At 45.4% G+C, this 26,123-nt stretch overlaps 4 protein-coding genes across 13 annotated transcripts in view; 3 read left to right on the plus strand and 1 right to left on the minus strand.

Annotated features, from left to right (window-relative positions):
* The window catches only part of LOC135263412 (alpha-2-antiplasmin-like), a 26,500-nt gene extending 22,928 nt beyond the window's left edge, over nt 1–3,572 (plus strand). For all 7 annotated transcript variants that reach the window (XM_064351388.1, XM_064351391.1, XM_064351389.1 and 4 more), the window contains 3 exons: nt 440–582; nt 1,949–2,153; nt 2,637–3,572. In XM_064351388.1, the coding sequence (XP_064207458.1) occupies nt 440–582; nt 1,949–2,153; nt 2,637–2,974 (686 nt within the window). In that variant the 3' untranslated portion in view covers nt 2,975–3,572. The remainder of the gene's footprint in view (nt 1–439; nt 583–1,948; nt 2,154–2,636) is intronic.
* Nucleotides 3,573–5,858: 2,286 nt separating this feature from the next.
* Nucleotides 5,859–15,531, plus strand: serpinf1 (serpin peptidase inhibitor, clade F (alpha-2 antiplasmin, pigment epithelium derived factor), member 1). 4 transcript variants are annotated; one of them, XM_064351399.1, is made up of 9 exons: nt 5,883–6,019; nt 7,498–7,624; nt 8,236–8,314; nt 8,797–8,983; nt 9,791–9,946; nt 11,928–12,131; nt 12,656–12,795; nt 13,181–13,391; nt 13,590–15,531. In XM_064351399.1, exons 3-9 carry the CDS (start codon nt 8,252–8,254, stop codon nt 13,847–13,849), a joined length of 1,221 nt encoding a protein of 406 aa, XP_064207469.1. In that variant the 5' UTR covers nt 5,883–6,019; nt 7,498–7,624; nt 8,236–8,251; the 3' UTR covers nt 13,850–15,531. The 4 variants fall into 4 exon arrangements, with proteins under 4 accessions (XP_064207468.1, XP_064207469.1, XP_064207470.1 ...); XM_064351400.1 differs by having other exon boundaries at nt 8,244–8,314; XM_064351398.1 differs by lacking the exon at nt 7,498–7,624 and having other exon boundaries at nt 5,859–6,019.
* A 1,377-nt stretch (nt 15,532–16,908) lies between these two features.
* Nucleotides 16,909–24,281, minus strand: smyd4 (SET and MYND domain containing 4). The gene is made up of 10 exons (XM_064351396.1): nt 23,888–24,281; nt 23,398–23,542; nt 22,727–22,816; nt 21,365–22,511; nt 20,254–20,457; nt 19,526–19,698; nt 19,079–19,214; nt 18,708–18,824; nt 17,903–18,026; nt 16,909–17,304 (listed from the first exon to the last, which is right to left on the minus strand). The coding sequence occupies exons 1-10, from the start codon at nt 24,019–24,021 to the stop codon at nt 17,175–17,177; spliced, it is 2,400 nt and encodes a 799-aa protein (XP_064207466.1). The 5' UTR covers nt 24,022–24,281; the 3' UTR covers nt 16,909–17,174.
* Nucleotides 24,282–24,412: 131 nt separating this feature from the next.
* The window catches only part of rpa1 (replication protein A1), a 50,661-nt gene continuing 48,950 nt past the window's right edge, over nt 24,413–26,123 (plus strand). The window contains exons 1-3 of the mRNA XM_064351397.1: nt 24,413–24,615; nt 25,221–25,268; nt 25,760–25,838. Coding sequence (XP_064207467.1) covers nt 24,583–24,615; nt 25,221–25,268; nt 25,760–25,838 — 160 coding nt within the window. The 5' untranslated portion in view covers nt 24,413–24,582. The remainder of the gene's footprint in view (nt 24,616–25,220; nt 25,269–25,759; nt 25,839–26,123) is intronic.

A 26,123-nucleotide genomic window follows, 5' to 3' on the forward strand; every position in this document is an offset into this window, starting at 1 on the left:
CCCACAGCCAAGCTCACATAGACAACTGAAGGAAGACATCTTGAATGTGGCTTTTAGCATGCAGTCAGTAGGTGCCCGATCAACCCATAGGGGGCACTAGAGGGCAATGAAACGTGAACCCCAAACCAGCTGAACACTCCCATTCCCTGGGCAATAATACGTTTTCCCTGTGGGGCTAAAAGCCATAGTCCGAATTCAATCAAAGACCATGCAGCCGTGCCTTAGCCGAATGAGCCACTGATAGTAAAATCAGTTTTTAACAGAAGTCAACAAGGTTTAAAAATTCTGAGAAGAGGCCAGAAATGGGAATTAATTGATTTCTTAAAGTCCATCTGATTGTGGCTGGAAAGCTCAAGACTAAGCAGTCTTCAACAGTTCAATCAGTGTGACCTTCTGGAGAGTTCTGAGCCCTTACTACTCCCTCCCTTTTCCCACTCAGGAGAATGGGTGGCCCGCTTTGATCCCGCCCTGACCGCCAAAGACCGGTTCTACATCGACAGCAAGAATATCGTTGATGTTGACATGATGGTGGGGCACAAATACCCCTTGAGTCTGCTGATGGATGGTGAGCTGGGTGCTCAGGTACGACTGCTCTCACACATCTTCTCTTTTCCTCTCTCCCTTCATCCACCTTTTTGTTTTTGTCCGAGTCCTTGTCATTAATAATGAATAATAACACGTCTTATTTATCATGTGCCTTTGGAAGTATCCAAGAAAAAACAACAATGTTATACAGCAAGGCTGAAGGTGTAAGATCAACCCACTCCTCAGAGTGAAATAAAATCAATCAACCAAGGCAGTCGTTCAAGGTGCTTATTTGGGTAATTTTCCAAAGGCTGGGAAAAGAGGAATGGGGAAAAATCCTATAGAATTCTGTCCAAGGAACAATGTGCATTTTTGTATGCCAAAGTCCATACCAAACCCCTAAATACCAATCCATGTTCCTAATCTCACCTATTACCTATACAATAAATCTGCATATCCAGTCGTAACAAAAACCCTCCTTACTTCTTTATTTCTTTGTTTCCTCATTTCCATCTTTCCATCCTTACTTCCTTCCTTCCTTCCTTCCCTCCCCCACTGGTACTTCATGCTGAGATCTTGGGCACTAGAATTTATATGAAATGAACAATTTGGGCTGATTGTTTGCAGGTGTGAGGAAATGAGTCTAGGCACTAAATTGTGTGGAGCCGCATCTTGCCTGCTGCCACAGCAGAACAGATAAAATAAAGAGGGTAAAGTAACTGTATAAATGTGAACAGACAAGGGAACTCTATAACACAAAGGGGAAGAGTTGGGATACAGTACTTGGGAAACGGGGGGAGACAGTGCAATTTAATCTTTCTGTCAGCCATTTTAAATAGAAAATAGGCTGCATTCTTTATTTAGCCCTTTGGGTTAAAAACTGAGTGGCATAGATCTATAGAGTTCAGTAACTGTATTCAGAAAACGATCCTCAGTCAACTTTTTTTTTTAGGTCAGATGCAGCAGAAAGATTAAAATATGTTGGCACGTTGACTTCATCAGGGAAATGGTGTTGTACTGTACGCTAATGGAAGTCTTAGACACCAAACTCTATAGCGTCACCACAGGTGCACAAGTCAATTAGAGAGGAACTACCAATCAGAGCCTCTGTTTTCATGTAGCCTATTATCAAGTACTTACCTCCTGGCAGCAAAGCCAAGAAATAATATACATTTTAGCTATAAATAGACTTTTATTTCAGACCTTTGGGTTAAAATGGTACATAATAAAGAGTTCAGTGACTACATTCAGAAGAGTTCAGCACTCAGTGTTTTTAGTTGGCATGTCTAAACACTGCGCTGTGCCAAAACGCATTAATCTTTCATCGCCTCATCACTGTGATCAAGTTTTTCATAATAGCATCCGTTAAAACTCCACGCAGCCACCCATGAAACGCTGCCCCTGCCGTCCCGTCCCCGTCTAGGTGGCAAGTTTCCCCTTCAAAGCGAACATGAGCCTGCTGGTGGTGATGCCCATGTCCGGGAAGGTCAACGTCTCCGCCATCGCCGCCAAACTCAACACCTCGGACCTGTACGCCCGCCTGCCCAGCGAGAAGGCCATGCAGGTCAAGCTGCCCAAATTTAAGCTGGAGTACGGGCAGGAGCTTGAGGATGCGCTCACTAGCATGGGTAAGGGAGAAGGACTGTGGGCGTGGCCACTGCAAGGGTGCTGGGCCGGGTCAGAATGCACAAATACTCATTCAAATAAACTTGCTGTGGTGTGTGGTCTCTTTCTTGGTGACATTTCAACCATCAGTCCCATTTAATTAAATTCAAGAATGCTTTATTGCCTTGGCATATTTATATTTTTATATATTGCCATATTTATATGTTGCCAAAGTTTTACATGAATATAAAATTTACATCATAAACACTGAATTATAAAAGAGTGTACTTGGAAGTAATAAACACAAGCAATATTTTATGTTCCAACATAAAATATGAAAAATAAATAAATTAGAAATGCTTGTTTAAAAAGTTTTTTACTCTTGCCAGAAGCTTCCTCTTCACTGTCCTCCACTCTTTCTTGGTGATGTCTCTCTTTCTTTTTGTCTCTGACTCCAACCCTTGCATCTACCTGTCTTTCTCTCTCTCTCTCTCTCTACCTGCCAGGGTTGGGGAGTCTCTTCTCGGCCCCGGATTTGTCGGGCATAACTGACAGCCCCCTGGTGGTGTCCAGTGTGCAGCACAAGTCCAGCATGGAGCTGCACGAGGAGGGGGCGGAGGCTTCAGCTGCCACTGCCGTTTCCACCACCCGCGCCAACCTTTCCTTCAGCGTCAACCAGCCCTTCCTTTTTGCCCTCTTGGACGATGCCACCCAAACACCCATCTTCCTCGGGGTCATCAGAAACCCCGACCCGGGCGCCACTGCCATGCAGAACGACGATCCTGAGAGAACAGGCCGCCCTGATCACGGGCATTCTGACAGCTCTGATGATCTGCCCAAGTAAGAGAGAAGCACATTGACTGTAAGGAGGGAGTGAGACAATCAAGCCAGAATTGCACTGCTGACCATCAACCAGCAGGGGGAGCACAAGAGGGACAAATCCAAATGAAGATTTTGTACACGTGAGCTGCATATCTATGTATAATGGATTGGATCTGCTGAGTCTCAACACATTGAAGGAATTAAAGATTACCAATTGAGTATCAGGAGATTAATCTAATGGTGGAGTAGTTATTTTTATTTATCTGAGTCTAATTGGCCATGTTTCAGCAAAATAGATGTCAGCCAACTGAATTGTGGGGGTGGGAGGGTTACCTGAGTGTTGTGAACTAGACTGGTATAAACATGTTGTTTAAAGTACACACACATACATTTAAACATGTATAAACACAAATGGATTGATGTCCAACAAAACTACAATATTTGTTTGGTACTGTTTGCTTTTATTTCTGAACATGTTCAGTGTTATTTTCCATCAAAGGATATTGTTTGTTTTTCAGTAATGATACAGAACTGGTGTTCATTTCCTTCTGAACATCATAACCTTCTCCTCTTGACGCAAATCTCTAATGTTATTGATTAAAGAAAGGTGAAAACTAAAAGAGTATCAGCTGTTTTATTGTGCAATGCTTGCTGGTTCTACCGTGATACTATCATGGCTCTGGTACATCTGCTCCTTCCTTGATAGTGCCATGTTGTTAATGTGAAAGCAGCTGTGTGCCACTTTAAATTTCCCTCTACCACATTAAGAATACAGTTTTGTCTAAGCACACAATAGTAATTAGATGAAAAAATAGACAATAATTACATCACACATGCCTAGTAAACACTGAAGACAATGTGGCTTCTATTAAAAATCTGCTTCTGTGTGTTTAAATCTGAAGAGGGTTCAGTAAAGGGTGAAAATGATGACAGTCCCATTTCTTGTAAACATATAATTAAGGCAAGGATGTAATTCACTTGTTCTTTGTTCCTCTCCAGGATGTGGACATGGCGCTGAGTATATTTATTTCAATGATGGGTCCCAGTACAAAAACCTTCATTGAGTTGTAACATCCCATCATCATTTTCAGACCACACACAAATCAATACAGCAAAAAGGAAATTCACTAGCAAAATAAATTAAAAAAAACTGGTCAGTAATTATAATTAAAACTTTCAGCAGTAAGAATGCTGTGTCTTGAAGAGATTGTCCTGAGACTTTTACAAGTGAAGCAAATCTCCTAATGGTTTTAATATTGACTGCTGCACTACATTCCTCCTTGTTGCTTAAAATTATATTTACAACCTTCCCTCTGCAAGAAAGCAATCCCCTTTCTGACACCAGATTATGTGCAATGCTATTTTGCCTTGTTGAGCACACAATTCTAAAGAAAAAATATAAATCTAATATGTACAAAACAATCCTCTCTACGAGCAAATCCTTGCCAGTAATGTATAATATTTCCATTATCATCTACAGTAAATAAAGATGTTGCTATAATGTAAATACTAGTAGTGCAAAACCATATTAATTTACAAGAAAACAAAATGGTTTATTCAAAAAATATATTAAATAAAAACACTTACATATATTGCACTTTCTAACTATTCAATTGCATTTGCAATTATAGAAATGGCCAATATTGGCCTATAGTTACAGAGCCGTGAAGAAGTATTGGCCCTCCTCCTGATTTCCTGTATTATTGCATATTTTTCACACTGAATGGTTTCAGATCTTGGTACAACATGTAATGTAAGACAGGGAACCTGAGTAAATATAAAACTCATTTTTCAAAATTATTATTTCAAAGTTAACAAACATGTTGTAGTTCCACTTTTTACTCATCTGTCCATAGAACATTATTCCAAGAGGTTTGGGGATCATCTAGGTGTTTTTTTGCAAATGTGACACAAGCATTGATGTTTATTTTGGTTGGCAGTGGCTTCCACCTTGCTACTCTCCCAGTCTCTCGAATCCCGTTTTTGCCCAGTCTCTTTCTTGTTGTGGAGTCATGAACACGGACCTTAGCTCAGGCTAGACGGGCCTGCGCTTCTTCGAAAGTTCTTCTGGGATCTGTTGTGACTTCTTAGAGAAATTGTCACTGCACTGCGCCATTGGAGAAATGTTGGCTGGCCAGCCACTCATGGGAAGATTCCCCTCTGTTCCAAGTGTTCTCTATTTGGAGATAATGGCTCTCACTGTGGTTCGGCAGAGTTCCACAGCCTTAGAAATGGCTTTGTAACCCTTTCCAGACTGATACATTTCAACAACCTTTTCGCTCATCTCTTCTGGAATTTCCTTTGATTGTTGTCTAGTGTGCTTGTAGAAACTTTGTGCTCCCAGTTTGTATGGTGTACCAGCTTAAATCTACAAGGTCCTTTTGGATCTCCTGAAAGGGGACACGACAGAACTGTTTGAGCTAGAATCAGCGCCAGGAGAAATTCCCGTGGCTAGGACGAATCGTCATCTGTCCGCATCTTTCAGAAATATTTACCACAAATTCACAGACCATTGCCTCCGCCCTCTAACCTTCCAACCCAAATTGTGATTTTAGTAGCTTTGATTCCTACAGAGTAAAATACTGAACTAACTCGAACGGACTTAATATTATATTAGTCTAAAATGGATCGAATTTACTCTTGAGTTGATGGAATAATAAGCAGTTTACTGTGTATACGAACATTTTACTGCGTACGTCTTTAATTTCTATTTGGTTTTGAACCTTTGAACTATAGACGTTTAAACTGTCTACGCCCAAAGTTTCTACATGTATGATTCTAAATGTACATGTGTTTCTCTTAGTAAATAAGTTTCCAGCAGCCTACACGGCGAATGGTCCTATGGAGACACATTGGGAAAAGCGTATGGTGCATGCTCGGGCGTGCCAGACCTATCAGTTATTTAATCTGGAAAAGAGCCTGCAGCGACGTCATAGCCCAGTCGAGGGTGGGATAGGCGCCGAGCTTTTGGAATAAAGTGGTGAACTGGACCGGTTCTTTGCCAGTTTAGTCTGTAATAATTTGTCTGAAGAAGGCAAAGCCACGCGCGCGCAACCATTGCTTGGAGGTTAGTAGCATTTTAAGTTATCCGCAAAGTTGTTTGTGAAGTGGAAGATAAGGTCGAATGAGGTTTCAGTTAATTTGTTGTCTCGTAGATAAAGCGTGAAGACAACGTGAAGAAGTTTATATGATTTTAAATGAAGCAAAGAAATGCCACCATACATCTTTGTAATTTCCATGATGTATTTGTGCATTCACGCACAAAGAAAAGTTGTTTCACTTGGAAATTGTAATTTAGAAAATTGTTAGACATCAAGAGTTTTCGAACCTTACGTTGTATAATTAGGCTATTGAAGTCAATGCCAATGCCAAACAGCATCTCTGCACTAGCCTACAGCAGGGTGACAATAGAAAACTAAAAATCAGACTGTGAATTTAAACGAAAATAAGTCAGCGCCTGTGTTTTATTGTGCTTTTGATACCACAATCTCTACATTGCTGCGATTCCAGTTAAAAAATAATAAAATATGAAATAACCTACCCATATCTTGGGTTCCACTTCAACGAATCCGTATAGGCTATCCTCTGGTCTGCAACTGCTCCATCTCAGTTACGTCGTGGCCTTTCAAATGTAACGTATACATTATTTTATGAATGCAAGCAAGAATTGTGCGTTGATGGGATGAAAACAGAATAAAGGTAATTACAGAGGTAATACGCAGTGCCAATGCCTTCACTTTCACGAGTTATTGTTTCCACGTTGGTGATGGTCATACCAATTTACTGGTGAATATTTCCCACATGATGGAAACGTGAAATAAACTCGACAATAGGATAACATGTATTTATTTTTGTTTGTGCTAGGCGAGCACAATTACTTTTTTTGGTCAGTGGAAATAATATCAATTAAGTTATCAAACATTTAAAACAATTTCGAAAGGAACGTAACGCAAACACAGTGACAGTGAACCAATGTGCATTTTGCACAATTAAAAAAAATGCGATTGATCGCTAAGGCTGGTACAGAGCAGGCTACTAGCCACAGTGGTTATGCTGGAGTTGACCAGCAGGCATATTGGAAGAGGGAGGAGAGAGATTAGAGGAGAGGGGAGCAGAGGAGAGGAAAGGAGGGAAGGGCAGGGGAGGGGATGGGGGTTGTCTGTGGTTCAAGGATGGGCATTTTTTCAACAGAAAACCTTCAGCGGAGCTCAATGACATCCAGATGTGCTGAGCGAAATGGAGAAAGTCACTGTTGGGGCCTGAGCCATTCTTTTGGCAGTCCTTGTCGAAAACATTCTGCTAGTCTTGCCTCTCATTTCTGGACAGGAAGCCAGATTATGCAGGCAATGTAATCAGTTACAGCCTGTCTTTGTTTGGCACGGAGCATTCTCCGAGGCTTCCTTTCCAACTTTGTGTCCTGAAGATCACCTATGGACTGCACAAGTCAAACAGAGCATTTTTGCACACAGAGCTCTCGTGGAGCAGAGCTGGCTGCCTGTTGAATTACGCTGGGTCTGATTTCACCTTTAATTTCCCTGTCTGTAGGGTACCCAGCGGGAGCTGAAAGTGCTGGAGCATTGCTCTGACATGCAGCTCTTCGCTTTCACAGAGCTGAAACTGAGACCAAAATATCCTCTTCTGTTTCAATACCTTGGCATTGATTTCCAAGACTGTAAGCATGAGGCGTGCACACACTTGTGCACAGACACGCTCACAGAGGTGCTCACATGCACACTTACGCACGCACACGTGCACACACACACACCCAGGCACACACACACACACACACACACTCAGCCTTAGACTTTCAATTCTCCCTAAAGGAAGAGCGAAGAGCTCACACAAAACTATATCTGTGAGCTTTTTTTAGGTGGGGGGTGGGGGGGTGGGGGGGGGGGGTTGGAGGGGGCAGGTCACACACGCAACCCTTAATGGAACATCACTTACTGCTGGAAATAATGAAGTCTTCTATGTCCTATGTGTCAGCGTTTCTTAAGGACATGGTTGCCTGCCAAAATCTCTTTTTTTTTTCAGATATACTCTGCTAAACTCATATATCGCGAACACTGTGCTTATAGTCACAATATCAACCTTTTGGTCTTGGATCCTGTTGTAGACAAGAAGTTTGTTAATAATTTTAGTAAATACTGCCATTTCTGTGTGTGTGTGTGTGTGTGTGTGTGTGTGTGTGTGTGTGTGTGGGTGCACACGTGTGTCTGCATGCGCGCATGCATGTGTGTGTGCCTGTGTGCGTGCATGTGTGTGTGTGCATGCGTTTGCCAGTGATACAGGAGCCAGGATGAAGAGGATGAGCATGCTGCTGTGCTTGGGGGTTCTGTTCTCCCTCTCCCATGCTCAGCTGGTGAGACAGCAGCCCTCCCAGACACCATACACGCTCTCTCACTCTACTCACTCATCTTTTTTCAGACTGACCCCATCTGAGTCTCTCAGAGCCTCTGTCTCTTCCCCATCCCTCCATCTCTGCTGCCTGCTCTCCGTCTCTCCTCGAGTGTACCTGTTTTGTGCTCTTCTCCGCACAAGACACAACTTTCTAATTGCTCTGATCAGAATGAGCCTTAAAAATCATTTAATTTAATGATGTACAGCACGACTGTGGATTGTGATTTGTTAGGGAGCCCATTAAGTAATGAGGAGGCAATTAATAGATTAAGAGGGTTGCACACACAGGTATTGAGCAAGCTTTATCTTGTTACTCTGTTTATTCCTTCTCCCATTCCCTCATCATCGTGTACCTTTACCCCAATTCCCAGACATGTAATCATCTCTCTCTCTAACTGAAATCGTTTTCACGGTACCTTTGCTCTGCTGCTGAACCCGATCCAGTCTGAGCCAGAAGAGGATGGCGCAGAAGAGCCAGTGGAGCTGTTTACCACACCCAAAACCAAGATGGCTGCCGCCACCTCTGACTTTGGCTACAACCTGTTCCGGCAACTGGCCACACGCGACCCGCCAGCCAGCTTCCTCCTTTCCCCCATCACCATCTCCGCTGCTCTCACACAACTCTCCATGGGTGATCTGATCCTTTCTAATCTAATCATAAATGCAACCTCTGAATTGTAACAAGCTGTTGTTTGTTCTTAACTGGGCATTGGAGGATTAGAGGTGTATTGGAGGATTGTGTGCGCTGCTAAGGCAACAAAATGTCAGACATAGCTATGCATGCCTATGAAGAGCAAATGTCCACAGGATAGCCTAAACAGTGGGTGCCCTGGACTGAGTTTGAAAACCCCATTTCTACAGCATCTGTAAGCACCAATGCAGTACCAATACACACCCTCTTTGAACACCAAAACAATGCACCTCCAGTGCTGTAGTGGGCAGTGGTGAGACTTAACTGATTGCCAGAATTGTGGTTCTTTTTTCAATAAAATTATGAAACAGTGAAAGAAAAGGACATTTTTACATACTGTAAATAACTATATCTTGGACATGTAGTCACATGGTCACATGGATTTGTGTTACTCCTGTTTATAATTACTTTGATCAGTTAGACTACTGCAAGTTCTGTTACAAGTACTGGCAATAATTTTATTCATGCACTGCTCAGTAGAGTTCAGGTCAATTCCTTTTCCATTCAGTAGGTTCAGAAATTTAATTGAGATTCAAGTTCACAAATGTAAATGTATGCCTATTAATTAATATAATTAAGCATATTAATATGCATATTACTATCATTACACATATTAATGTTTTAATATGAATCCATATCTTGAATTTACCGCACTGAAAGAGAATTTGCTAGTCAGCAGCAGGTCAGCTTCTCCAAGGCGTTTGTGACGTGTGTTATTCCCCCTGTGACTGGCGATGGGCCCCCCAGGAGCCTCCCCCGAGGCGGAGAAGCAGCTTTACCGCGTGCTGCGCTACCACAGCCTGCAGGACAGCCAGCTGCACGACACGCTGAGAGACCTCCTGTCCTCCATCCGCGCCCCAGGGAAGGGCCTGAGCTCCGCCTCCCGCGTCTACCTGGAGAGGAGTGAGTCCCCGTCTGTCTGTCCATCTGTCTGTCTGCCTGCCTGTCTGCCTAGGTCTCTGTCTGTCTGTCTACCTGTCTGTTTAGGTCTCTGTCTGTCTGTCTGTCCGTCTGCCTGTCTGTTTAGGTCTCTGTCTGTCTGTCCGCCTGTCTGTTTAGGTCTCTGTCTGTCTGTCTGTCCGTCTGCCTGTCTGTTTAGGTCTCTGTCTGTCTGTCCACCTGTCTGTTTAGGTCTCTGTCTGTCTGTCTGTCTGTCTGTCCGTCTGCCTGTCTGTTTAGGTCTCTGTCTGTCTGTCCACCTGTCTGTTTAGGTCTCTGTCTGTCTGTCTGTCTGTCCGTCTGCCTGTCTGTTTAGGTCTCTGTCTGTCTGTCCGCCTGTCTGTTTAGGTCTCTGTCTGTCTGTCTGTCTGTCCATCTGCCTGTCTGTTTAGGTCTCTGTCTGTCTGTCTAGGTCTCTGTCTTTCTGTCTGTCTAGGTCTCTGTCTGTCTAGATCTCTTTCTGTCTGTCTGTCTAGGTCTCTGTCTGTCTGTCTGTCTGTCTAGGTCTCTGTCTCTCTGCCTGTCTAGGTCTGTGTATCAGTCAGTCACCGACACTGGTGGGAGAAGCTGTCTTTACCATCCGTCCTCTTCATGAGAGTGTGTGTTCTCTGTGTGTCTGTATTTTTGTGTTGTGAGTAATCCATACCATAATACCTGGTGTATAAGGTACCACATATAAGGTACACCTATTTAAAATCAGTTTTTTCATTCAATAAACAGGTTGCAGGTTTTAATGTATATTACATGATAGCATTAAGCATTATACTGTATTTTTGTTCATATGGTCATAGTCTGCATTTTTAGGTTTTTTTTTGCTAGATTGTTCATGAGAAACATATACCATGGATTCATGTCTGAGATGCAGGTTTTATCAATTTTTTAATTAATAAAGGTGTTGTGTCCGACTGTATATACCAGTGCACCTCATCTACAGGGTTTTACTGTTCATTATTATACAGTAGCTGCGTGATTAATGTGTTATTAGTATACATGTAGTCTGTGTGCCTGTATTTTTATCTTTTTTGTCAGATGGATCATGAGTAATACAGGCTTTATATTGCAGAAGCTACATGACGGGTAATATGTTATTAGAAAAAGATCTACCCACGCTGCGTAGGTTCTGAACAAGACTTCTGGCACAGTTCACTGCCTCTAATATATTTTAAGAGAAACAAAGCTTGAATTTATGAGTAATTAAAATCCAATAAATATTTTTCAACGTGCCACTGAAGAGAATACTCTTGCATATCTTACGCATATTTAAGCAGTTAAAGTATAAAGTTAATTTGCGGTGAAATACTGGTATTGGTATTTGCTTAGAGGGCAATAACTACATTTGCACAGATTTGGGATTAATATGCAGATATCAGTGGCCTCACGTTGGTAACTTTTGAATTAGTAGTTTCTAAAGAAATGACTCGGACAGATAGAGCAGCTCTGTGTCCATTAATCCCTAAAGAATAGATAGTATACATTTGTCCCATGCTTGTTATAGAGCCCTCTAGATGTCAGTGGTAGTGGGTTTTATGGTCATGGTTGTCATCAGCTGCTTGGTTCAATATCCAGTCATATGACTGGAACCTGCCAACTTTTTGTGACTTAACCAGTATTTTTGTACCAATTGCATTCACCGATTGAAGGCAGGTCAAAGGTGCAGTTGGCGATTCAAACATAAAGTAAGAGACCCAGGGAAGTGGTTCCTGTGACAACCAGAGGTGTGTGAAATATATATCACAGTTCCAAACGGCTCTCTAAAAATCTGACCACTGTTTTAACAGTTGAGTCCCTGTTGTGCCTGTAGCTGCGATAGTAACTTGCTGTTCCCGGACTGCAAGGTGAGAGGGTTTTAAGGTCTCCTGAGATCTGACAGTCTGGTGTTGGAGACTCCAGGTTGGTTGACAGGTCTGAGTTGACGCTTGCATGTTCTGGCCCGTCCGTCGTGCAGAGATGCGTCTCAAGCTGGAGTACTTGAACGCGGTGGAGAAGCAGTATGGGGTGAGGCCCAAGGCGCTGATGGGCGGAGCCCGCGACCAGAAGGAGATCAACGATTGGGTCAAGCAGCAGACAGGCACCAAGGTGGACCACTTCCTGACATCATCCCTCCCCCGGAATCCGGGCGTGGTACCTGTGGGAGCCGCTTACTTCAAAGGTAGCAGAATTCCAGAGTACAAGAGGATAACAGAAGAGGAAGGGGGATTATACAGAGTAATCCTCTCCTTCAGGCACACATAGTTTAAGTTCAAAATTGTTTTTTTGGAGTTAAATACTTGCCGCTTTTAGCTTGTTGATGTGTGGTGCTGTAAGGAGAAAGGTTTGCTTGCTGTATGTGATAGAAAATGCTTATTAAACAGTAATTTATGTTTATTTATGCCAAAAGTACGGAATACTGTCATAAATGTTAAAATGGCTCATGTTACAACTCTATCAGTTCTATTTCTGTTTTATGAGTATGTTAGTGTAATGTTAACCAATCATTTTAGTTATGATTTGGAGTGCAAGGTCTTCTGAGTGCTTTATACAAGTAACTGGTCATCTAAGAGTACAGAATATGCATTTTGTCAACTGAAATTTAATTGACAATTTATTTGTGGGAAATGCACATTACTGTGGGTTCCAGTCTGGGTTCTTTTCTTTATAAGGGTGCCACGGTGTTTGTTTGCAATTTGGCTGCAGGTCAATGGGTGACCCGGTTTAGCAACTCTGGAAAGATGGAGAACTTCCAGGTGGACGGAGCACCAGCAACTCAAGTTCCCACGATGCAACAGGACAGGTACCCAGTCAGGCTGGGCTTTGACACAGACCTTGGATGCACAGTGAGTGTTTCTCTCCATCTCCCTTTAACTCCTGCTGCGGCTGATCTGTCCACCCCCTCACTGCTCAATTTGCGACTTTAACATTTTTGCGCTTCACTTAGTTTCATTTCCTGCTCTCTTGTCCTCGTTTTCTAATTCCTGCCTGTTTACCTTCTCACTCATTTTTGTCAGATTCATATCTCATGCCTATTCTTTCTTCCTTGGCTGCCTGTTATATAAAGTCAATGAATAATACTGATACGGTCCGTGTAATTTATCACTGCACGACTGAAACTATGAAATGAAAAACCCTTAAGCTCTCAACGCTTTCTGTCAGCATTTTTTCTCCTGCGTTGTTAATGTGGAGGTTAACCCTTTGCTCTCCCTCTCTGTCCCTTTCCTCCAGGTTGCCCAAGTGGCCATGCAGGGGGGCCTAAGCATGGTCTTCTTCCTGCCTGATGACGTCACAAAGAACATGAGCCTGATAGAGGAGAGCCTGACGGCCGAGTTTGTGCAGGACCTGTACAACACGCTCCACTCCGTTCAGGTCGACCTCACTCTCCCCGTTTTCAAGCTCGAGTATTCCTCCGACGTGCTCCCTCTCCTGTCCGACATGGGTGAGTGTTGTGGTTTGCAAACTTGGGAAATTATTCTGGAAGGTAGATTTTTACGTGTTCTATGGTACTAAAACTGAGGGACACGTTCCGGCACATTTACTTTGATGGGGTGTCGAGTTACACCGAACCGTGCACGGTTCCGCTGACATCATCAGTCAACGCCCCTCTTCTCCCTGCTTCCTTCTTCTTCTTTTCCAGGTCTATCAGAGTGGCTGGCCCAGACAGACCTGGAGAAGATCACTACCCAGGCGGCCAAGGTCAGCAGCGTGCACCAGAAAGCCGTTATGGAGACCGGCCCCGAGGGCAGCCTGTCCGCCGGCTCCGCCCCCGCCTCCAACGGCCAATTGCTGCCCCTGAGCTTCAACGTGAACCGCCCTTTCATCTTCCTGGTGCGGGACGACCCCTCGGGGGCGCTCCTGCTCATCGGGAAGGTGCTGAACCCGCGGGACCTGGCCTGAGCGTGCCGGTTCACGCCAGCGGTGGGCGCACCCGCTCCGGGGCAGGGGACACGCTTTGCACGCTACACGCAGGACACGGGACTGTGCACACACACGCGCGCGTGTGGAAAAACAGCGCGGGGACTCTCACACTTAGCATGTACGATCAGCCCAACGACTGGACGGATGAGATCCATTTTACCTACGCATTGTCACATATTGTCAGTGTCATCAGAAAACCTCGTATCTCCAAAAAGAATTGGAATTCTCAGGAAAAGCAATGGCTTCTTTCGTTCCATTTATGATTTACTTGTTTTGAACAACAATTTGGCTGAGTTAAGAAACATTGGCAATACATGGAGCTGGATGACAATTCTCTCATTTTGGCAAAATGACAAAAAAAGGACTTTAGTGTTTTTTATGACACTGACAATATGCAACATGTTAACCTGCTCTCTTTGACCCGCCACAGCCATGCTACCTTCACAGCTGGCCCAAACTGAGCTCCCGTGTGAGTTCTGTACAACTCAAATCAAATGTTACAAAGCCAGCCCCATGAGTGACAACCAGCATACTCCCTCAGTTTAAATGCAGAGATGTTTTATACGGATGAAGATGTGTGGCACATGAGTAGCGCGACACATCATGCATGGACACTTGGACACTAAATCCAGACAGAAATGTCACTGAGTGCATTCAACCACAGCTGTTGGCGTATTTTAACATTTAAATTTTTTTTTAGCATATTCTCACATATGCATATTACCTTACTGACAATCACGGAATTGTGAAAAGCTAGATCCGAAATATAAAGTACTCATTTTCTTCGGCTTGCTTTTGTCTTTCATTTCATGAATTCTTTAGGCTTCTTTAAATTGTCTTTTTGAACAATACTGCTCCTTCCCGACATGAAATCATATTTGCATTTGAATATCACGTTGACAAATAGCTTCGCGAAGGAAGAAGGAGAAGCATGAAAATAAATACATTATAAAATAAACATCCTGTCATTCCACGCCTTGTGATGTGCAAATAAACTCTGCATGAGTGGGAAGAAAAGAGGACGTTTAAAGTGTCTGGCGAGAGCCTGTAGCCAGTGAAAAATGAGCTGTGGCGGGTATGTCACCTCACTGCTAGTGCTAGTTTTCACTTCCTGCTGCACAAAGCTAGCACTGGCTGGTAGAGAGAACAAGCTGGCCTTTCTACCAGACAAAGCTTTCCAGGGTACCTGCACGTGGTGGTTCGTGGCTTGGGCCAAAACAGAAGGTGCTGGAAACTTGTTGATTGGCTGCTTGTTAACAGCAAAGTGTCCATTGTGCCCGTTAGGTTAAGGTTCTAAGTGAAAACCTAGCAAACAATATTTGGTTCCCAGAACATTCTTGGAAAGTTAGGTTAAGCACAAATTTGTCTGGTCTCCTTCATTTTCTTTGACCGTTATTTTTAAATCACAAGGAGTTATTCAGTTATGTTATTCAGATTCGATATTCCAGGTTAAACAAAAAGTATTTAGGATGCTAGCAATGTTGAACAGATCCAGCTTTTCATTACTTACAATTAAAATATCCTTGAAGTGTTATAGACAAACATCCCCCGTGGCTAAATGCTAACCCTTCGAAATGTTATCAGTACATTTGTATGCGAAATTCTTGGAAAATTTTTCTGTGACTTTCTGGCAAAACTTAAATAAATATGTTCTAAGACTCTTTGGGGAATGTTCTCATCATAACATCTTAGAGTCAAATGCATATAGGACAGCAGGGATGCTGTTAAATTCACATTAATGTTGTCAATTACATTTTAAGGAAAAAAGTATGCTTTTCAAGTATTTATTTTTAGTCAGGGCTAACTTCTAGCAAATTTTGCAATAGTAACCTTCTATTTTGAGGCACAATACATTCAAAATATTTTGTGTGTACAACACTGCCCACTGAATTTTGAGAGTAATGTGCAAACCAGTGAGCTTTTTAAAAAATATTTTGCCAATGTTCCTTGACTTACCAAGGACAGTCCTATAGGCATTTTCTATAGTTTTCCACGACCTTCCATCGAGAAATATTTTCAAGGACCATAACATGGCAGAATAAATGTCCCTGAAGTGCTTCATATTAGCTGGGAAATAATCATAACTTCTGTCTACGCAGCTCTTAGTATCCGTGTATGAAGAACTCCAGCAAAAATATGAAAAGGTCATCATTTATGCACGTGTCAAGTACTTACATGCACAAGTGAGAATTCTTGACTGCGTTCCGTGAAACCCCACCCTTCTCCTTCAGTTAAGGACACAAGTTGGCCTATCTAGCAGGCAAAGCTTTTCAGGGACTGCAATATTAACTGTACCCACGTCTATCAGAAACAGTTCACCTACTGATGGTTCTATAATGGCTTAAATGACTAAAATGATCCTGTAGAAAATATTACAAGTGTATCAATCTGCAGATCGGTGATGATTTTCCACGTTACACTGAGTTACAAGCAAGTCGGTCTCCATCAAAACGCCTGTCGTTTTGTAGCGTTTCAGTTGTTTCGCATCAGTTGTTCGCTGAGTTTCTATACAGAGCATGTCAACATGCGTGCACTGACAGGCTCATGCTCACATCTCTCCTCCACAATTCTCACTGTCCCCGAGAGACTGGAGAAGTGTCCATGGAAATAACCTTTTTTTTTTTCCTGAGTTTTATTCGTCTGTGTTTTTTTTATTTATTTTTGAACTGGCGGAGAGTAAATTTATCCGCCGCTTGCTGTCTGAACCCTCCGCTTCGTTTGCGAAAAGCCTCCGCTTCTCTCGGGTAACTGACATGCGCTTACGGTCCGCTCTTTGGCTGCTTTCTGGAAATTGTTAGGGGCTCAGGAATCCTTTGCGAAATGTTCCGGAAAACTCATTACAGGGTTGCAGAGTCAGTTGGGAGCAATGACTCAGCTCAGTCAGGGGAACTCTGCCCAGGCAGTCTGTTTCCAACTGCAGACAGACAGCCCCTCCACCCCTCTCACTCACTCTGTTGTTTCTGCATTGGCGTATTGGTTTTAATGTCAAATACTAAACGCTGACACAAAGCTGGGCAACAATAACTCACTTTCACTCCTCAGTATTAACAGAACATATTTTATCATCAGACTATACACAATGCAGAACATACAACAGCCTTGCTGCAAAACAAAGAGTACTGTCAGGCCACATTACATGATATAAATGCATGATATAAAGTTTATTTTTTTCGTAAAGCTGAATGCTAGAGTCAGTGGTTGTTATTGCACCGCTGCTCTGACAGTCATTATTCCCTCCAGTGTGAGATGCTCTGGTATCAATGGCATGTCTGCCTTGCCGTTTTCTGCAAGGTCCATCTCTTGATCACAGCACCCCCTGCAGGCAGTCCTCCATGGCCTGCAGCTCCTCCAGCTCCTCACAGGAGGGACTGCAGTGCAGGGAGAGGAGGCGCCGAGCCTTGGGAATGACAGAGAGGGCTGGCTGGGGCTCTCCACTGAGAGAAGGAGGAGGGAGAACAGAGAGAGAGAAAGAGAGGGGAGAGAGAGAGAGAGAGTGAGAAAGGGGGGGGGAGAGGGAGAGAGAGTAAGAGAGATGGGAGAGAGAGAGAGAGAGAGTGAGAAAGAGGGGGGGAGAGGGAGAGAGAGTAAGAGAGATGGGGAGAGAGAGAGAGAGAGAGGGGTGGAGACAGAACTTTTTTACATCTGTTTTTTTACATCTGGAAAAATTAACTACTTGAACCAGGTGAACTACGTAATCATTGGCTTTCAGATGAAAGAACAACAAAAAGCAGCACATACTGTACTTCTGCAAGACCTGGGCTGACCACCTCTGATGTGAAATAATGCACTCTGACCTAATTCAGACTTTACAATGAGTCCAAAAGAAGCTTAAATTATTAAATATTTTATCCACTGCTACAGTGAGTGAAGTCGCCATCACTGCACTTGCAGTTGATACTTTACACTCCAGAAAAGTGCTGTACAGTAAGATAGCCAGGGTAAGAGGATCAGCCAAATGAATCGACGAGAAAAGATAATATATAGAAATAAAGCTGCTCAAGCCTGGTGGTATTCCGGCCTGAGAGCCCTTACCCGTTGAAGTGCAGCTGTGCCAGCTTGAAGAGCTGGCGCCCCAGTTCCACGCTCTCGCTCCCGTACTGGGCGCGCACGGCCGCCACGCTGCGTCTCAGCTGAGCTGCCGCTTGGCGCCAGTCACCTGGGGGGGGGGGGCACGAGGAAGTTAAACCACACCGCCCGACCTGGAGCCCATTCAGGGAACGCGGTGTGGGTCGCCCTGCCCAGCTGCTGGCACAGGCACGGTCCGGACTGGGTATCAGACAGTGGGGCCCACCCTCACACAACAGCCACCTGACAGACAGTGCCCTAAATATTACTTTCCATTTAAAAGCACACCAACAATATACAGTATCTGTTATCGTCAAGATGTGTCACGAGAACCAAATAATAAAACTGGACGGGTGGACTAGCCCAGTGCTTATGGATCAGTCTTTTAAGGACTCTCTCCTCGTGTGCACTTGTCTCATCCAACCGATGACTTTCCCGTGGGTAACTTTTTAAATTGCTTGACTCTTTTTTGGCCCGAGTGAACTCAATTTCAGTCAGAACTTAATTTCAGGCTCCACTCGGATGAGTCTGTTAAACAATGCAGAGAGGCTAATTTGCCCTTTAAGCGTTAGCTCTCTCAGCTGCGGTTCTCGATCGCCGAGTGCGACCGAGGGGGCGGGGCCTGTGACCGAGGAGGCGGGGCCCGTGCCTGAGGGGGCGGGGCCTGTGACCGAGGAGGCGGGGCCCGTGCCTGAGGGGGCGGAGCCGTGACCGAGGAGGCGGGGCCCGTGCCCGAGGGGGCGGGGCCGTGACACGGACGCGCCGGTCTCACCCGTGGCGGCGTGCGCCCGCGCCGACGTGTCGGCCAGCTCTCCCCGCAGTGGGTGGGTCTCTGGCAGGAAGCGGCTGGCTTGACCGCTGGCTGCCTGCAGCCTCCTGAGTGCGTCATCTTACGGACAGATGGAAGGAAGAAGGACAGCCAGGAAGGACACAGTGCTTTCATCAGGGACACAGAAAAATATAGTAATACATACTGTACAGGCCAAAGGTATTAGGCCACCTGTAGTTTTAAAAAAAACTTTAGGTACAGAAGAATTCAGTTAATATATGCACATTTATTGAAAAACAAACCAAACATTCTACTTACAATAACTCAAAAGATAAGGTTAGACATGACTTTCCTCGAAATGGCCCCCTCCTTACCTGGCCTGTCCCTCTCAAGGAGCCGCTCTGCCTGGTCCAGTTCCGCCCGCAGGCCCTGCAGTCTGTGGGCCAGGTCAGCCTGGGACAGCTGGAAGTCACAGGAGGACCGGGAGCAGACGTATTCATCCTCTCCACCCTGGATGCAGCCACACGCGGATATCACAAGCCATGCATTCAGCGTTACGTCCGAATGATTAGGCATTCGCTTCACTTAAGTGAGTTCTCATAGCGTTTTCCATATTATTAGCCTCAGACTCGAAGCTCTCGCTTGAGAGGGCAGTGGAAACTGCACCATCACACCTGATAATACAGTCCTTTCAGAGTTTAAGTGGGTTAGCATAAGCATGGGGGTGACTCCAGACTAATATCAGAATGGAGTGGGTTAGCCTGCGCATGAGAGCGATACCATGCACACAGATTTGCACCAGACCAGCTGAGGAAGCTGACCTGCAGGGCGGATCCACACTGCACGCAATGGAGTTCTGGGGTGGCGGCTGCACCCTGAACTTTGACCTCTGACCCTAGTTCCTGGCAGCAGGCAGTGCACTGACACAGAAAGAAGTACTGCTCCTGCAGGAGTCTCTGCCGCTCTCTCACGGGCATCCTGGTATAGTGAGGGCCTGGGAAAGTGGGAGACAAGAAGAGAGAGAGAGGGAGAGGGGGGGAGAGGGAGAGAGAGAGAGGGAAGTGGAGAGAGAGAGGCAGGAAGAAGAGGAGACTGATATGAACAAATGAAAAACCAGATGTTGTTTTGTAATGACAGATCCTTTTACAATTATTCAAGAAAAGAGTGAATTTTGGACATCTCAGATTTGCACAAGAGTATCGCTCAGGAAAGGAGGTTTTCATTTGCCCAGGATCGACAGGATCACATTGCGCTCTAGCGACCCCCGCTGGTCATCAGCCGCACGCAGCTGTGCCCGGTGACCTGCCCACAAAGGGTCTTCCTCTGACTCACGTCTGCGCAAGCATGACTCGCGAACTGCTGCGCGATGAGAAGCGGAGGCCGACGTCGCGCGCTCCTTAGGGGGAGACCGCGCGCTTGGCTGTGCTCTACCCAACCGACGGCCGCGCTCGCAGCAGTGCGCCAATGAGCCAAACCAGGCATCCCAAAACTAGGAGAACAGCAGGAGTAAAAGAGGAGGACGGCGGACGGGAGGCCGGGCCTCTCTCACCGTAGCAGTGCAGCAGCTCCTGCCCGGCGCCGACCGCTCGAGTGGCGCGGAGCGTGATGGTGACGCCGCGGCCGGGGGCTGGGTCCGCCCCGAACGAGACGCCGGTGTTGGGACTGCAGGAGTGGTTCAGCATGCTGAGGGTGGGGAAGATCGCCGTGGCAACGCGCACTTCCTGGATGGACTGCACCGCTGAGCCCGGCGAACCTGGAAGGGGCAGGACAGGGACAAGGACAAGGGTCACCCCAGGGTCACCATCACCCGAATGCAAGTCTAACCATTCTCAATTGTGCGTTCGCACAAACGCACAAAACGCATTCGTTTTGTCCCACTTCCATCCGGATAGCAAATTACTCATGGGTCCACAGGGCTGCAGTGTTCAGTGCTCCAGCTTCCCCAGGTAGGAAGCGTAGCAGAACAAAGCCTAACAAATTAAAAACAGTAATGCACTGACATCCTTATCCTCCTTTGCTCTCATTAGAAAACCCTGTGGCGTCCAGGGGTTTTTGGGAGAGTCTGCCAGCTCTAAATCAAAAACCTACACCTCCTATAAAAAGAAAATGGCTGGGTATACAGTGAAATAAATTATATCCTGTTTCATGTTCTCTTTTTTGCCCTTGGACTGTTGTAATCAAATTTACAGGAGCGCTGCCATGGCTGCTGCTCATACACTCAATCATATTTATTGCATTAAAGTTTTTTTTTTTCCTGGGTGTGAACATTTCTCAGAGCAGACATCGCAATCTGTTCGGTTGTCGTTTTATGAAAACCTGGAGAACTTCCACACCGCTGACATGCTGAGATCAGCTTTCTGAATTTAAGGTGTTACATCGAAAGTGCTACTGCACGGCATCCATGTTTGCGTTTGCGCTTTTCAGCAAATTTGTGTCACCAGATAACACTTTTTAAATTTACATACAGAATAAAAAACAGCAATGACAAGTACCTGGTGTTGCGTTTTAACCTCTTTAACCCTTGTTGTATTTTAACAGGCATATCGGTGCACTTCTTTAGAGATGTCTGCATCCCTGGTCCACAGGACGTGCTGAACCCCCATACACAAACAACCTTCCCTCTCCTATCCGCCCCACGATTGTCTTATACAGTCTCTCACCTTTATCTTTAAGCATGGTCACTGCCTGGGCGTTGCACCTCAGCTGTAGCATGTGTCTCAGTGCGGTCGCTCCCAGCATGCTCAGCTCTGGAGTCCCGCCCCCGCTCTCCTCTGGGCTCTGCGATTGGCTGCCCCGCTCATCGCCCAGGAGAGTCCCTCTCCCCCACGCTGCAGGAAGCGGTCCCACCTCCTGAAGTCTCAGGCACAGGGTCGCCATGGTGACCGCGCACAGAAAGCGCAGGCCCGGCTCGTGCCCGGACAGGTGCGGGAGCAGGTGATGGATGCAAAGGTAGGAGTTGCCCTGGTAACGGCCAGTTGGGTCACAGCCCTGAATTAGGGTGCCGTTACAAGACTCAGGACCTCCACTAGTACCCATCCCCAGCTGTAAAACCTCTGGTATGTTCGACATCTCTTTGCCGTGGGTAACCTCCTCGTTGCCCTTTTCTTTCTCGACTTCCTTCTTGCTGACATTTTCATTGGCTGGCTCTAGAACTGGAACAGGGCTTGGGTGGGCTCCATTGCCCCTGGCCTTCTGGACTTCCTCCAGTCCTGCCCTCAAGGCCACCCTCAGTGCTAGGTGAGCCAGGACACCAGCAGCCCTCAGTTCCCCTCCAACCGGGCACTCCCAGCGGTGGTGCCCTTCCCACGCATCCCGCTGGCATCGCTCCCCACAGTACCGGGCATAGCTGCAGCCCTGGCAGGGCACGGGGCTCAGAGTGTGGCGCAGGCAGTGGTGGCAGTGCTGATCCTCCGTGTTAATCCCTCCATCCCTCACCTCCATGTATCTGTCCTTCTCTGGCCTGGCGACGGGAGAGCCACCAGGAATCAGGACGCAGCTAAACGCCCTCTCCTCCAGCACCACATCACCAGCCGCTATATCCTCTGTGGCCAACAGGTGGCGCCCTTTGCTGGGGCTGAACTGGAGAGACACTGCAGGGGATGCACAAGAGACCATCCCAGGCCCATAAGCCTGTGGCAGCCGTTGCTCAGTGCTAATGGATTTGACATTGCTATCGATGTCGTGCTCCTTGTCCTGAGCTCTTTGCCCCAGGCGTTTCAGGCACTGGGCCTTCCTGTCCAGCAATTTCTGCTGTAAGTGACTGGGGTAGCCCTGGCCAAGTGCCCGACTGATATCCTGAAGACACTCCTAGGGGAAACAAGCACAAGACTATTTATTTTTATTTTTCCCAAAACATAATGAAAAACTCTAATATGTGCACTGTGTATAGCCACAGAAACAGAAAGTGCATAAAGGTTCTACTCTCTGCGAGCAATGGCCCGATGTATATTTGCAATGGTTTTAGATCAATCACACAGTAACCTGGTTACTTGAATAACTAATAACTAAAGAACCTACATTACCTGGTAGAGGGAGAGGTGAAAGAGGGCAGCAGAACGGTTGGCCAAACAGAGTGATAACTCCTCTCCACCCTGTGCAGCATGGCACACACCCTACACAGGGAGAGAGAGAGACAGAGAGGGAAAGAAAGTGTGGAGAGAGACAGAGAGGGAAAGGAGAGGATACAGAGACACACAGAGAGACACACAGAGAGAATGCGGTGAAGTGTGTAAATGGGTCATTTTTTGGGGCTCTATAACAGTATGACTCATAAACGAGGAAAAAACTCTCATTGTTAAGACTTATTCTTACTGTGAATATGAGTAATAGTTCCCAGCTGTACATTGTTAGTACAGATATTTCAGACTCACTCAAATCACTGGGCTTTTTGTGGTGCAGACTTACAATACCATATCACACAAGACTATCTTAGTCCGCCCCCCCCTCCACCCTTATCTTCAGATTCTTAGGTATGAAACAAAGTCTGAAAACTGTGGAATTCCCTCAGTACCTGCTGGATCCTCCCAGCACACCATACTTTAGCAACATGAGCAGAATATACAATGCCCAAGATGTTTGCAGTCTGCCTCTTAAAAGGAACCAATTTCCTACTTCTACCCCAATACCTCTGTCCTGCTGACTCAGCAGGCTCATATTGAATATTTAGTCTGATGGCTTGGGAGAGAGGTGTAACCTTGGAATAATGCGAAACAGCTGCAGCGTAGTCCCGTGCCTTGAAGCTCAGGTTTCCCCGCTCTCTGAATGTGCCAGCGCTCTGTGGATTCTTTTGCACCTGGAAGCCTTCTGAGAGACCACACAGGACCTGCAAGTCTCTACAGCTGTATGGGATGTAGGGAGGAGAGTCAGACCACAGCTTAAAGAGAAGACTGATGAAATAGAGCGAGTGAGAGGACGGATTGCCATGTTACGATCTGAAAGTACTCTTTACACTCTTCAATTCACAACGCATTTGAGGTCCAAAGCGATGTCTCGTTTTGAATTAACTCTATTGATTATGTCCGTAAATTAAGATTTAGTTCGCTAGCTACAGTAACTAGACGCCTCTTGCGTTGTCCAAAATCACAAGCTATAACAGTGCATACCCGTATTGTATGAGCGAAAGCTACTGTATCTTCTGAGCCAAAGGGGAAGTGCAATGCGGGGGGAAAGAAGTTTTCACTCACTTCAGCAGTGACTGTCCAAAGGCGAATATGGCATCTACTTCTGACAGAGTGGAGAAAGCCTTCTTTTGGTCAATGGACAGCCGTTTCCATTTCTGTTCAACGTGCTCATGCCATTCAAGGCACGGAAGATCCATTATTATGACGTTAAAACCATGTAAATAAAAATCAGATGTGTTATGTTTGGAGGAAGTTACTATGAGCGGCGCCGACCAGCATGAACAGAGACTCTGGTCAATGAGTAACTGTGAAAGCTTGATGCCATTTTGGTTCTTGAAATGCCTATTTTCTAATACAAACTGGGTCGCATGGCTTTGTCTGTCAGTGCTGTTTCTCTTCCGCCTGGGTTTCAATTTTACTGTCCACGAGTAACAGTGCAGAATGTAGCAATGTGGATGGGCTCTTATTGGACACAAAGAATTGTTAAATGGAGGCACATAAAACGATTGGTGGACGCATACTGCTCTTGGTCTACGTCGGGAAAAACAGCGGCAGTATCCAATCCAGACAAGTGCGGGAAGAATTTGGCGCGTTGACGTCAGTGAAGTTATGAACAATCTCGCGCGTTCTGAGCTAAACTTGGCGCCACGGACACAGGAGAAAGGAGTAGTGTCGTATTTAGCTAGCGGATATATCTAGACACAGATTTACGTGTTTGCAAAAGCTATACACAAATAAATCATATTTCAGTGTAAAATATGAGTGTGAAGCTTACAGAAGGAGCCATTGAGGTACGTAGCTGACCCACCATCGATGTATAATGGGTAATGTAACCTAGCTGGCTAGCTAAGGTAACTTCGGTGAATGTATTACGCTTGCAAAAGTGGAATGCATGTTGTCTATGTAACGTTGTTGACTTTGATGTCAAAGGGCCTTCACGCTCTCCCCATTGCATTGTTCCGTGAGAAATAATTTTCATTAGCTAGCCAGCTAGTTAACTGAATAATTCGCGGTATATCAAAGCTAACTTGCTGGAGCCTACAAGTTAGCTAGCTAGCCATGTTTGATGAATGTATGATGACATCAAACTTAGCTTGCTAGGAGCTAACGTTAGATAAGCTTATTTGCAAAAGTGTCTAACGTTATAATAGACAGTTCGCTGCTGACAATTCGACTATAATGTTACAGTAATGGGAAGGCAACTAACGTTAGCTGATTAAGTTAACTAGCTTGCAGCAGCTGAAGTTGTGCCGATGACGACAGTAGTTAGTAATGACAGAGACGACCATCGTAACGGCCGACATTTAAAATACTTTTATTTCATTGTGAAAATAAAATTATACGTGGATGTTATTGTGATCTCTGCACATTGTGATACTTTTCCGTTCTGTCGTAGGCTTTCACAAAAGGGTCAGTGGTACCCAATCCAATGCTGCAAGTGGTGGTAAGTGCCGTGTCTGGGCATGGATGCACGTTCAAGTTTGCTTGCACTTTAATGGCACTTTTTTGCATGAAACTTTATCAGTGTTCTTTGACATTTAAGCTGTGCATTTAGTAAGCCACGAGAAAAGTCGTGGGATGAACAAAGCTCGCCTCTGAGAAAAATAAGTCTGTATTGCAGGGATTTGGTTTTTCCTGACTACCAGGGAATACTGCTTTGTCATACCCTTTCATACACAGTGTCGACTAAAGGCAGGGACCTGGGTGTGCACACTACATAGCCAGGCAGAAGGAGAGCATGTTCTGCAGTAAAGCCAAAAGGCCTCCCCTTGGTGACATTTGCTTTAAATTTTTCCTGATAAATCAGAAAAAAGAAGCGTGTCCATTGTGTAAAAATGAAATATTCCATGAAATCCTCTTGTTGCATTGTGTGTTGTTATCGGATGATGATTATTATTATTTTTCTACAAATGCGCTTGTCTCTCTTTAATCCAGAACATCCGTAAAATTGACGGGGGCACCGGGCCCGCCAGGTATCGGCTGATGATGAGCGACGGGCTGTACACCATGTCCTGTGAGTAGCGGAGCGTGTTGCCGATCACGCAGAGGAGCACTGGGGCGCACACCTTCACCTGCCCCGGGCCTCTCCTTTAGAGGGTGTACGTGCGCGGGAAGTTGGCTGTTCTGGAGGGGGTGAATGGGCAGGGAGGTGTCGGCAGCAAAGAGAGCAGTAGCTGATGAATCGGTTTAATTCAGTTTCTTAACCTTTCTAAACGGTTCATTTCATACGCCAGTCTTTTTTTCCTGGCTTTGTAATCTGAAACCAAACCGCGTTCTCAGAATGTCTGTCGGACCTCTG

This window comes from Anguilla rostrata, chromosome 9 (genome assembly GCF_018555375.3).
Source record: "Anguilla rostrata isolate EN2019 chromosome 9, ASM1855537v3, whole genome shotgun sequence".
NCBI lineage: Eukaryota > Metazoa > Chordata > Actinopteri > Anguilliformes > Anguillidae > Anguilla > Anguilla rostrata.

Bases quoted from the DNA above. Each gene is read 5' to 3' on its own strand.
- serpinf1 (XM_064351398.1), top strand. From the start codon at position 8,252: ATGAAGAGGATGAGCATGCTGCTGTGCTTGGGGGTTCTGTTCTCCCTC. The intron at 8,984-9,790 runs GTGATCTGATCC...TGGGCCCCCCAG, and splicing joins TCTCACACAACTCTCCATGG to GAGCCTCCCCCGAGGCGGAG. The intron at 12,796-13,180 runs GTGAGTGTTTCT...CCTTTCCTCCAG, and splicing joins ACACAGACCTTGGATGCACA to GTTGCCCAAGTGGCCATGCA.
- smyd4 (XM_064351396.1), bottom strand. From the start codon at position 24,021: ATGGATCTTCCGTGCCTTGAATGGCATGAGCACGTTGAACAGAAATGG. The intron at 22,512-22,726 runs GTAATGTAGGTT...TGTTTCCCCTAG, and splicing joins TTCACCTCTCCCTCTACCAG to GAGTGTCTTCAGGATATCAG. The intron at 17,305-17,902 runs GTAAGGGCTCTC...TCCTTCTCTCAG, and splicing joins GCACAGCTGCACTTCAACGG to TGGAGAGCCCCAGCCAGCCC.